Here is a 12,483-nt window from a genome sequence, read left to right on the forward strand (position 1 = left end):
CAAAATATACATTTATATTTTTATATAAAAAGGGAAAGGGAAATAAATTCACTTCCAGTGTTGTGCAGTAATGTGAAATGCTAGTACTTCCGTATTAACAGGAAGTCATGATCTTGTTTCCTTCTTATATTTTCTTAATTATTTCTTGGAGAACAGAATTAGATTAGTCTTTAATTGCTGCTGTACGTGATCACTTAAATATGTGATTGCAATTAACTGCACATAGGTATGCCTTTTGATTTATAAATTCGCTTCCAGTGTTGTGCAGTAATGTAAAATGCTGGTACTTCAGTACTTATAGGAAGTCATGGTCTTGTTTCCTCTTTTTATTTTCCTATTTATTTGTTGGGCAACAGAATTAGTCAATTAAACATATTACAACTTAAATGAGTGATTGCAATTAACTGTACATAGGTGTGCCTTTTGATTTTTAAATTCACATCCAGTGTTGTGCAGTAATGTAAAATGCTAGTTCGACCATTTCGCCTGCTCTCAAATGCACTGAACATGTTCGCTTTTAATTATTTAACCTGTTTTCCCCACTGACAGACGCTTAACAACTCAGATGGAAGGACTGTAAATGTGGGTCCAACTCTCTGGGCAAATTTGCGCAAATGTGCGCTTGTATTGCCGCACTCACACAGATACACACACACACACACACACACACAGTCACACATGGCCGTGACAAGAAAATGCAATTATGGAGCGAAATAAAACAATCAGTGGCAATCGCTTTGGGAAGCCCCTGGCCACAGTGGTCCAGTGCGAATTCGAGTCCAATTGCGATGGCGATTCCAGGAGTCTAAAGTACAGGAGTCCTTGGAGTCCAGAGTCCGAAGTCCGGAGCTCACAGATGACGGTCCGAATGTCCTCCGGCCACGTTTTGGCTGCTCGGAAAATATTAATCACTTCAATGGCAGCCAGAATCAATAATTAAAAGGCAGCCCACCAGGGAAGGGAAATGGCCAACAGCTGCTGCTCCTGCTGTTCCTGCTGCCATATCACGCATACGCACCGTTGGCCGTGGGAAAAAAAGGCGAAAACCCACCGCGATCTCGCCATTTGCAGGTGCACGAAAAGTTATTAATGGTTTTTGGCGGCTTACGCAATTTGTGCTGTTATTAAAGCTGCACAGCCATTGTGGGCGGATGAGGCTGTTGGGGGGGTGGGGGGATGAGCCTTGCTGCAAGGACACCAGTGTGCAGTGCAGATGCTGCACTGTATCTGTGTGTTTGTGTGTCTGCGGGGCAGGCTTAACTTTTCCTGTGGCCAAGGACTCGCCGTAAACCGCAGACATGTCCTTAATGAGAATTCCTCGTTCCAATCAGCCGTGGACTCGAAAACAAAGCGATTGCCGGCCAAGAAAGTGCGCGATAAAAAGTGCAGTAAATAAATAAGTGCACGGCGGACCACAGAAGTCTCTTTGATTTGAAATCACTTGGCGAAAAATTCTGGTTGGTGTTGAAATCCCTCAAAAAGGAATCTCAGAAGAAGAGATTTTAATATAACTGAAAGTCTAGTAAATATTTTGCAAAAAGTTTTGGATTATTTAATGGTAAAAGTTCTAAGCTGCATTCTTCAAGATACAATATCGAATGATAAACTGAAAATGTCTCTTTGATTTTAAATCACTTAGCCAAAAATCTCCGGTTCGTATTGAAATCCCTCCAAAAGGAATCTCAAAAGAAGAGATTTTTATATAACTAAAAGTCTAGTAAATATTTTGCAAATAATTTAGAGTTATTTAATGCTATAAAGACTACATTTTTTTAAAGCCACTGCAAGATATAATTTGGAGAGATATACAGAATATATCTAAAAACAAATAAGAAATGCAGATATTTTTAAACGCTTTAAAAAAAGTATAGATATATGCTTTCTTATAATATTTTATTCTCTATTAACACATTGCTCCAAAAAAATGTTAAAGATTGTTTTTGTCTTCCTCCTTATAATTTATGCAAAGCTATTTGTCAGTAAATGACCTAAAGATCTTCACTGTTTTTAATTTTAAAATCAAGTACTTGTTATTTCGCTTGCCAAGTCATCATCCTGGGCTTAAATAAATTTGAGATAGGTTATAGTCTATTTTATAGATATATATTTTTTAATTTTTTTCCATATTAGTAAAGTGCTTCTAAAAATATAAATGTACAGATATTTTTTAACTCCATTATAATGTATACAATTCTATTTGTAAGCAATTCTTCATGGAGTTTTATTTTAAATTAAAGTATTTGCTTCTGAAACATTGGAATATTTTTAAAATGTGTTTTAGGTACTCTTTTATATTTTATAATATATGCAAATTTATTTGTAAACAAATCTCCCAAAGATATTCATTGTGTTTATACCTTTTAAAAATAGATTAAAAGGCATATTGTTTATTTAAATCTAAGTACTTCTTGTTTTGCATGCCAATGTGACGTGTCAGTGCTTTAAATGGATAGCCAAATCCCAAAAATCAACAAAATTCCATTTCCCCCTGTTTGCACTTGCGATCCAAGCAAAATCAATGAAGTTTTGATTTCTGCTTGAATTTCTGGCCGGGATGGCTGCCATTCGGACATGCAGCCTGGAAATATCCGGAGAATGTGGCATTTTTGCGTTTGCCGGGCCAAACCAACTGCACATATCTTTGGGATTCCTCGCTCGCATCGAACATAGAGATACACACATTCAAGCGGATTTGGCCCTGTCGTTGTTAACGCATTATTCACTACTAACGCAATAATTCGCCGATTGTCGGACATGCCAGGGATTTGCATACAAGTGTATGTATTTCCCAGGGCATTTAAGTTTCAGTTTAAGTTTAAGCCGGAGCGGTGTGTGTGCTTTGGCCCATTGAGAGGGACTTATGCCATTTCAGGCAAAAGGGGACTTAAGTCCATTAAGTCCGTTCACTTCACTTCGCCATTGTTGACAGTGTGTCTGGGAAAGGGGCTAAGCTCCTGCCAATCACATCAACACCGACAAATTAAGTGAAATAAATGCATTACTTGGGCTTACGGCTTGCCAGTTTATTGAGTAATTATAAGCCCAAATGCACTGAATATCAAGATGCTAATATAGGCATGTTCCCAGGGCAACAAGTCTCTTAAAGACACATTTACAATTTTCCAGAAAATGTCCTTGACGCACACACAGTTTCCAAACATATGAGCTCATGTCATAATTGAATTTCCATTTCAGGCTTCATTTGGCCTTGGAGAACCAGAAGCCAAGCGCCCAAAATGAATAATTAGAATAAAATGCAAAATAAGAACTAATTTGGTTTTTTATGAAGGCTGCACAATGTGAGCCATCTCGCTGGAATGGAGATTGAATCAGGGGGCTTACGACTTAAGCTGCCCGAATTTAATATATCGAAAACTCATTAGTAAAGGCAAACATCCTCAAAAGTTCATCCTTTTGACCTCCAACTCCTTGGGTTCGATTCCAGATTACAGAACCCCTATTTCTTTAAGATCCAGAGCAGGAATCCTAAGTCTCAAGAAACTATGGTCCATCAAAGAGGATTTTTACAAATTGGAAAGTGTTTATAACACTAAAATGCGTCCTTCTTGGACCGCGATTTTTTAAGTCTTCGATGAAAACCTTATATATTGGTTATACGTGGTCAAGCGAATTCTTGAGAAATATTCATTGGGAATAAGTTAAAATTAATTTCTTCACAAATTTCATAATTCATGTTGGACGTTTGACATTTATATTTTCAAAGCCAGTCGGGGTTACGGAAATTCTTTAATTATATTTGTTATTTTCAAATATTTTATTTTTAAGCATAGACAGAGAAAATATTGCAATAAATCGGGCAGCGATGGCAGATTATTTTGTTTTAATTTATCTTACTTTTAATTTATTTATTGAATTATTGAACCAGAACCGCAATTAGAGGCAGCTGAAAATATTACAGGATCATATGATTGAAATAAGTGTCTTAATTTTCAACTTCAGTTCCAATTTTCTTGACTCTGGTCCCAAAGAGCCCGAAACTGAGCACCCAAAATGTAAAACCGTAAAATATAAAGAGAAATAAGTTGTTTCCTTTTATTATTAAGCGTGTATGAACCGCTGACGTTCAGATCGTATTCGATTATTGAAAATTTTTGAAAAACGTGCCAAATAAACCGCTCTCTGTAATCTCTCCGCATCAAATCAAGCGTTTCCAACTCGGCGGTCTACAAACCAAAATCCAGGTGGATCATATCTGGGCCAAAAGTTAATTTTCGCTCTCCAAAACATAAACTTGATCACTTCACCATTTCTCATCAAGTTCTTTGCGTCTTTGACGGGGACGAAAGCGACAAACTCCCAGTTCTCGAAATCTCGGGAAACCACTTTTGTCTCATATTCTGGGTCGTTAGGATTTAAAGGGTAGTACTCGGCCAAGCGCCATTTATTCACATGAATATCCAAGTTTTGATTTTGGATGATGGTAAAATAACGATATAGGGCTGCATTTGTGACCATGGGTAACACGAATTTAATGGCCGTGAACTCGATATAACGAACAGTTTCGCCGGCATCATTGCAGGTGAGCGGATCCATTGGCATTGTGAAGCAGAAATTTGGTAACCGAAAATATATTTGCGTTGAAAAATGTTATCGAAATAAAAATTACAAAAATACTCTTGAAAATTTTGTTACTCAAACACACAAAAATTTAATAGTACTAGACTGTACGGATGCTTTTGTTAGAATGAGCCTTAAAAGTTCACAGCCTAGGCAAATGGGAAAACGGTGAAGTCACAGCATACTTTTCACAACATTTTTGAAAATGTAAGACACTGGGGAATTGAATTAAGCTTCCATTTTTTCTGGATCTAAGCAACCATAAATTCAAAGCAGGAATTTTAAATGTTAAGAAACCGCTTTTCATCGAGAAGGATTTTTACAAAGGACCAAAAAACACAAAAGAAAATTGGTTCCGTTTTGGACCGTGATTTTTAAAGTAACGCGAATTCTTGAGAAATCGCTGTCTATGGAGAGTATGTAAAAATAATTTAAATTATTCACGACTACCATAATTCATATTGCAAAGTCCATATATTTGAAATGTATATTATTAAAGCGAGTCATGGCCACCTTATTTTTTTTAGCAATATTTATTATTTCCTACTATTTTATTTTTAAGCAAAGACAGGGAACTCAGAAAAAAAATGGCGATTAATTGGGTATCGGATGTGATATTTTATTTATTTATTTATCGCATATTTTATTATTTATTTATTGAATTGCAGAGCTAGTCTTTAATTGCAGGGGAAAATATTAAATACTTTATTGATTGGAATTAGCTGCACAAAGGTATGTGCTTTAATTTTCCAATTTAGCGACTTTTTCCTTAAGTTTCTTTAAAATTTTATAAATTGTTTGATATATGTTTACCTTTATTTTATTTTAGAAAAGGCTAGTATGATGATCCCTACATCTGTTAATTTTCTGTCTTATTGCTTTATTTTTTCAGCAGAGGCAGGGGGATCAGATTTTCCAGGAAGCAGAGAAAAATGGCGTCCAATCGGAAAAAGAGTGTGCAAAAGAAGGGAGTGGATAGGATGTCCGAGGAGGGCGATAAGTCGGGTAGCGAAAGCGACATGAGCGATAGCGATATGCAAGCGTATACGTTTGTGGACGATCCGAATGTCCTGCGAATTGCGATCATGGCTGATCCCGTGGGTGCTAGAATACCATCTGATTTTAGCCACCCAACTTAATTTTTACCATCCATTTCAGGAGGTTACACTGGGCTTTCTTCTGGCCGGCATTGGCTATCAAAAGGACAGATTCCGCAACTATATGATGGTGGAAACCGGTGGGTGCCCCATCGATTAACAGCAACTAACTCATTTTCAATCCAACAGAAACTGCGCAGGAGGATCTCGAGCAGTTCTTCCAGTCGATTTACAGGCGGTCCAATATTGGCATCATCATTCTGGACTACAATACGGCCAAAAGACTGCGCAGCCTGGTGCAGCGATGTCACCAACTGCTCCCCGTGTTAGTCACAGTGCCCAACAAGTTATCACTGACCACCTATCTGGACAAAAAGGATCGCAACCGGCGACTTCGCCAGCGGGACGCCTATTAGGACATGTTTTCTGGATCAAGGATAATAATAAATAGCCCCCTGCCCTGCCGCAAGATTAACGAAATAAAGTTGAGAATATACTTTCAGGCGACGCCAGGTTTTCTTTTAAAATGTTGCTGAAACTTTATTGAGAAGGTATCTAAAATTCTGAAATACTTTTGTATTTATAGGATTTTTATTTAAAGGTATTAATGTACATAAGATTGAGATTTTGTTGAAATTATATAGATAAGGTATATTTAATTATGAAATAGTTTTTGTATTCATAAGAGTTTTATTTAAAGGTATTAATACATTTATTTTAAATTGTGATATACTTTTTGTATTTAGAAGATTTTTATGTAAAGGTCTCAATGTTTATATAATTCAGATTTTGTTTAAATTTATTAGATAAGTTATTTTTAATTACGAAATAGTATTTGTTTTTATAAGATTTCTATTTAAAGATATTAATGTATATAAGATTGAGATTTGGTTGAAATTCTGAACAGAAATTATTTTAAGTTATGAAATAGTTTTTGTATTTGTAAGATACTTTGGATAATTGTGATACAAGACCAGATATTTTACAACCTCTTTAAAAAGAAAACTTTATCTAAAGCTATTTCAAGGCTATTCAAATTTTAATATGAATATACAATAAAAACCAATTATCACAATTTATATTTTGTACAAATGTATTTCAATATATATATTTTTTTAATTGTCCTCTAGAACTAAATCCTACATAGAATGTAATGCTAAAAAAAATATTATTTTTTAGAAAATTGTTTGTAAATACAAAACCGCCAATAAAAATAAGAAATATTTCTTTTTTTTAAGCTACAAACGTCCAATTTAAAAATGGACAAGCTTATCAAATAAAAAACCAATCCATATTCCAAGCCATTTTTTGTTTAAAATACTTCAATTACCTAAGTGCCTCAGCTCCGAATCTATGTTTATCTTCCTGTGCACTCAGTTTTGGCTAACGAACACCCACACGATTTACTCTTGGTATTTCACGGAACCAATCCCCTGATAGTTTCTATTTGGTTTTCGGCCAAAAATAAAAAACCGAATAGACTTTGTCGAATTAAAGCCAACAAGCCGGGAATCGGAATTTTATGCAGACATCAATTGGATAGCTTTTGTTGGCCATCGAGTTTCAGAATCAGTTTCATTTTCATTTTCGGTTTCAGTGGCTCTAGCAAATTAATTACAATTACCTTTGGCTCTCCGTTCGATTGCACTTGGCGGATGTTTTTGACATGGCCGCAAAGCATTTTCAATGCGGATGGTTTTCTCCGAATGCTTTTGCTCCACTTTCCCCGAAATTTTGCGAGTGTGTATGTGTGTGTGTGGGGGAAAGCCTGTCACTGGCAGAGTGGGGAAAAGTTATTTGGCCAAAAATTCGCAGAAAATTGAAACAGAATATTGGCCATCTTCAAAGGGGATAACTGAAGTTCTGCAGTTCTGAATTTCTGAATATCAGACTTCCGATTACGGATATGAAATGGGGCATCTCCGAGTGATGGCTACATGTCGAAGTAGTTTCACCTGTCTCGAGCAGACAAAAATTGGCTATGGGGTCTTGAGGTCGCGACCTCTCCTCATCTCTTCATCTGAAGTCAATCGCCAAACGGGCGATTAGCTTTGGGGGCCATCTAATTGAATCGTTGGGCAGTCAAGCAGCCGGAAATTTCGTATCCCCGAGTCCGTAATTTATGCGCATACATTTGAGCCGAGTTTGCCTTGTGGCCCAATAAGTATGGGCCAAATCGAAGGCACGTATCGGCTATACAAGGCTGGCGAAAACTATCAGCAATTAATTGGGTTAGTCGCGGCAAAGTGAATTAGCGCCAAATCTCTGGAGTAGAACAACTGCCAGACCCTCTTCGAGTGTCGAAATCGAGCCCTTCTTAATCCGTAAATCTAGCTGTCTGTCTTTGGGGTCTTTGATTTTATCGGCGTGAGAAAATCAAAGTGCTCTTAGAGGCAACTTCAAAAATAATTCACTGGGATGGGGAAATTCTAGGAAAAGCAGCCGTTAAAAACGCGCTAGACTTAACTGACATTTGCGAGAGGCTGTACAAGCTCACACATGCGAAATAAAGTGAGAAAAAAGCAGTTCAAGCTACAAAATAATCCATTTTGTATCTAGCTTACTGAAAAACCAGAGTATTTTAAAAATATTTTTCATTGACTGTTTTTTTTTTTTTGTATTAAAGAACTGCAAGGTAGACTATAAATAAAAAGATATTATACTTTTTTATTAAGCAGTACTCTTATATTTTTCAAATTTCAATTTTAAGGTGTTCCCTTCTGTATTTAACGAATTTATTTTCCTCATTTTAGCATGGCTGTAGACATATATTTAGTATTAACATCAAATTTACTTTTAAAATGTTTGATATGTATTTTAAATGTATTTTTCTGAAAATCAGGAGTATTTTAAAAATATTTTTCATTGACTTCATTGACAAAGAGCTCAAAGATAAGACACGACAAATAAAATATTTTGTTATTTAAAAGAAATCTAATTTTTCCCTAATTTAAATTTTATTTTTATGTTACTAATTTATTTTTCTCTTTGTTTATATTTTTTATATATTTTTAATATCAATATTGTATTAATGTAAAAAAAAACCTGCTTCCAAAAATTTTTGACGCATATTTTCAGAATGTTTTTGGTTGACTTTTTTTATTTTATCACAAAAATGTTCAAATAAATAATAATATAAATCAAATTGTTAATTTTGAAGGCAATGTATATTCTTAAACTTTTTTTAAATAATTTAATTTCCACAATTTATCGTGTTCCTACAATTTTATTAAGGGTAGTATATTTTTCAAATATTAAAATACTTGTTTTATATTTAACATTTTAAAATAAAGCTCCCTATATTGTCAGCATTTCACATGACTCGTTTTTCAGTTGCGCAGCGCACAGCTCATATAACATTTTGCCCTATCACCTAGTATATTTTCTTTCCAAATTAAGGGTTTCCCGTTTTTTCCCGGTGCAGGGTTACCTGTCTCTGGAGGGCAGGTGCTCAAGATGGTTATAGAGAGATGGCGGGGCATGCGTAAATTTAATTACACTTATGCTCATGGACGAAGTTTGCTTGGCAGCCAGCTCATGTCCCGATTTGGCAAAGTTTCCACCTCAAAGCGGCCCCCGGGCGACAGGAGCTCCAGAGTTGGGACTTTATTAAAAAGGAATTCCAATGATTGGCAGGAGGAGGAGGCTCTTTCTTCGAATAACACTGATTTGCCCAGGTTCAAAAAGTAAGGCAGGCGAAGGGAAATAATAATAGTCGTCATAATAAAGCTTGGAATTTATAATATATATATTTATTGATTCGCCGACTGCATTCCTTGAGAGGGCAGCCTTGTTATTTGCATTTCCATTCGTAATTGGCAGACCTTTTGCAGCACTATCTGTTTCTGATTTTTTTTTTATTATTTTCTTGGTATTTATTTTTATTCTTTGCCTGTGTAGAAAGGTTTTTCCGTAGGCAATGCTCAGATAATGCTGCACAAAGCTTCAACTTCAATTTCGTCCAACAAAAGACTCGGGCAAACAAACAAAGCAGCGTCAAAAAAGCGAGGGGGGGGGGGGGCTTTGGTAGTCCCTGAGCAAACAATTACAGCCTTGAAATGTATATTCCAGCCACCTTTTATCCCCTGCCCAGCCATATTCCATATTTATTTTGTATATTTCCTTTTTTTTCATTGCAACAGGCAGGCGGAAAAATATAAAAATATAAAGATATATATAAAACATAAAGAAAGAAAAAACACCAGAGTAATAATTTGATTTTTGAACATTCCATCCGTCGGTAGTTCACTGTATACAGTCAGGCCTATTGTGCTTTGTGTGGCCAAACTATGTTGAATTTTAATATGAAAAGTAGAATTGCGTATACGCCGTGGTATCGGTGGAAAAATACAAAACCCAAATCCAGCGAGTCAAGAAAAGGGAGCGAATTCTTTACCAATTTTTCGGGGTTGCTCATCAGCTTTTTGGGCTTAGGGCTTCAGCATCGCAAGTTTTCCCGGAAAATTGAAATACACACACACACTGGGCCATCGATACGAATGCAGCTTAAGTGGCTGGTATTGTTTTTACATTAAAATATCATTAATTTTCATGCCTGCCTGTTTGTTGTGGCTCCATTTTCCCGGTTCACTCACTCGGGTTTCCCTCGATTTTCCCCTCGTTATTTGGCACCCTGCTTCAAAAGTGGATGTGTGTGTATGAAGCCATTAACACGAGGCGTGAAATGAGCGCATATGTATGCATGAAGGGGCAGGACGAAAGGATCTAGAGGGGCCCAACTCCTTGCCAGGATATGGGGTGACAAAATCCAAGCTAAACCTAAATGGAACCCTATTTAAATGGCGCCCAACTTGAGCCACCATTGAATTTCATGTTCTTTAATACTTTGCAATAAGAAAAATAATTCTAAAACTTCAAAGGAACATGTACAATCCTTTTAAGTAATAAAAAAAGATGTTCATATTTTGTTAAAAATATTTTCTTATTTTTAATTTAAAAAATTATGTAGGCCTAAGTTTAAAAAATTTAAGTTATAGGAATAAGAACAAGCCACGGAAGTGCTAAATAAATTTATATAGAACTACAATGGGATATCATTTAAATCTGAATTTTATTTCTTTATTGTACACTGTGGCCAAAAGTTTTAAACTTAAGGTACAAGGAGGAATCGACCATAGTTTCTAAGACTTTAATCCATTAATTATTGTTGAAAGTTAATGTAATAATATTATTTGTTAATTTAAAAAAGGTTATTCAGTGTGTCATCTAGTTAACTTGAACTAAAAATACCTCTGCAAATGTGCTTATGACAATTGCTGTAGTGGCTTGAAATTGAAATGTATCCGTGCCAGGGTTTCTCCATAGAAACTGTGTATCGTTTTCAATTGTCTTACAAATTCTTGCCCCCGAGTGACAAATATACTTCGGCTCCTAATCCCCTGAAAAAGACAATTCCAGTCAGTTTCTAATGGAGCTGACCGGATAACGTGTCCCTGGACCAGTGGCCATTTCGGGCCAGAACAAAAAAAAAATGGAAAACCCTGAAACTGAGAGCCTTTAAATGGCACACAGATAAGCCGACAGTCACACACACACACACACATGCGAATTCTAGCCAAATAAGCGTGGCAACAGCCCATGGCCCAATAAAAAATCAAAAGGAATAAGTTGTTAATATTTTTTCGATTTGTTTTTCGCTCTGTCTGTGTGTTATTTTGTGTGCGTGTGCCGCCTAAGCTGCCAATAATGACAAATACATATACAGACACACAGGCAGGATGAGCAGGATGTCACCCATACACAGACAGACACACAGGCACACACACACACACATACACATAGCTGGTACAATTGGCTCTAAAGCTGTGCGATGTCTGAGTGCCTGGATACAGTGTCATGCGTGGGAGGTCCTTCCAGGACCCCCCCCCCCCCCCCCCCTTTAGTCCTTTTTTATCGCCTCCTCTTCGCCTGGCTTATACGCTCGGTTGCCTGCCCCACCAACACACAGGCATACACACTCACACATATGCCGCTTACCTGTCAATGTTGGCATTAAAATTTGCCTTTCGTATGACAACCCACATGCGGAACATCCGAGGTATGCAGACAGAAAAAACACAAAAAAAGAGAAGACCAGCACAGCAACTGGTCATAAGATTCATAATTTTTTATCACTTTTACCCATATAATAAAATTAGCCCAACTCCTGGGTCCCACAAAAAAATTACTTGTGTTTAGGGCGCCTAAAAGAAGGCAACAATATTTTTAAAGGCCTGTAATCCCTTGGACAATGTTAATTTTTTGCTGCATATTTTTAGACACTTTTATATTAATTATTTGGTGTCACATTTAATCATTTAGTACAAGTTATAACAGTCCCTGAGTTTAACAAAATAGTCTGCCGTTTTAAGGTGTCTAAAAGTATGCAACAATATTTGTAAGCCTTAAAATGTTTATTTTTTGTAGCATAATTTTAAATACCCTTATATTAATCATTTTGTTTCGCATGGGTATAATATAAATTAAAACAGTCCCTTCGATCCACAAAAAATCTGGCCTTTTAAGATGTCTAAAAGTATGCAACAAAATTTTTTTTTAACAACAAAATGTTAATTTTTCATTGCATACTTTTAGACACCTTAATATTAAATATAAAAGACCTAGCTTTACGGTTTTAGGCCAATTTAAATACAATTGTCTTTTTAATGTTAATAATGCTTAGAAACTATTCCGTAACATTAAAATTAAATGTGTATTTCAATAAAAAACATGCTTTGAAAAAAAAATTTCTCAGAAAAAACCTTTTTAAAAATCCTGCTATTTCCTAGATCTCCTTTTTTTATAAGAA

General features: G+C 35.9%; 2 protein-coding genes across 3 annotated transcripts in view; one reads left to right on the forward strand and one right to left on the reverse strand.

Annotated features, from left to right (window-relative positions):
* Positions 1–12,483, reverse strand: part of rsh (Rap GTPase activating protein radish) — a 134,357-nt gene that overhangs the window by 107,734 nt on the left and 14,140 nt on the right. The gene's annotated exons all lie outside the window — the stretch shown is intronic.
* On the forward strand, positions 5,437–6,109 carry LOC108005432 (V-type proton ATPase subunit F). The gene is made up of 3 exons (XM_017068712.4): positions 5,437–5,675; positions 5,737–5,815; positions 5,865–6,109. The coding sequence occupies exons 1-3, from the start codon at positions 5,511–5,513 to the stop codon at positions 6,089–6,091; spliced, it is 471 nt and encodes a 156-aa protein (XP_016924201.2). The 5' UTR covers positions 5,437–5,510; the 3' UTR covers positions 6,092–6,109.

This window comes from Drosophila suzukii, chromosome X (genome assembly GCF_043229965.1).
Source record: "Drosophila suzukii chromosome X, CBGP_Dsuzu_IsoJpt1.0, whole genome shotgun sequence".
Classification (NCBI taxonomy): Eukaryota; Metazoa; Arthropoda; class Insecta; order Diptera; family Drosophilidae; genus Drosophila; species Drosophila suzukii.

Excerpts from the sequence above, each read along its gene's own strand:
- LOC108005432 (XM_017068712.4), top strand. The coding sequence starts at position 5,511 with ATGGCGTCCAATCGGAAAAAGAGTGTGCAAAAGAAGGGAGTGGATAGG. Across the intron at positions 5,676-5,736 it reads TTGCGATCATGGCTGATCCC|GAGGTTACACTGGGCTTTCT; the intron begins GTGGGTGCTAGA and ends CATCCATTTCAG. Across the intron at positions 5,816-5,864 it reads CTATATGATGGTGGAAACCG|AAACTGCGCAGGAGGATCTC; the intron begins GTGGGTGCCCCA and ends TCAATCCAACAG.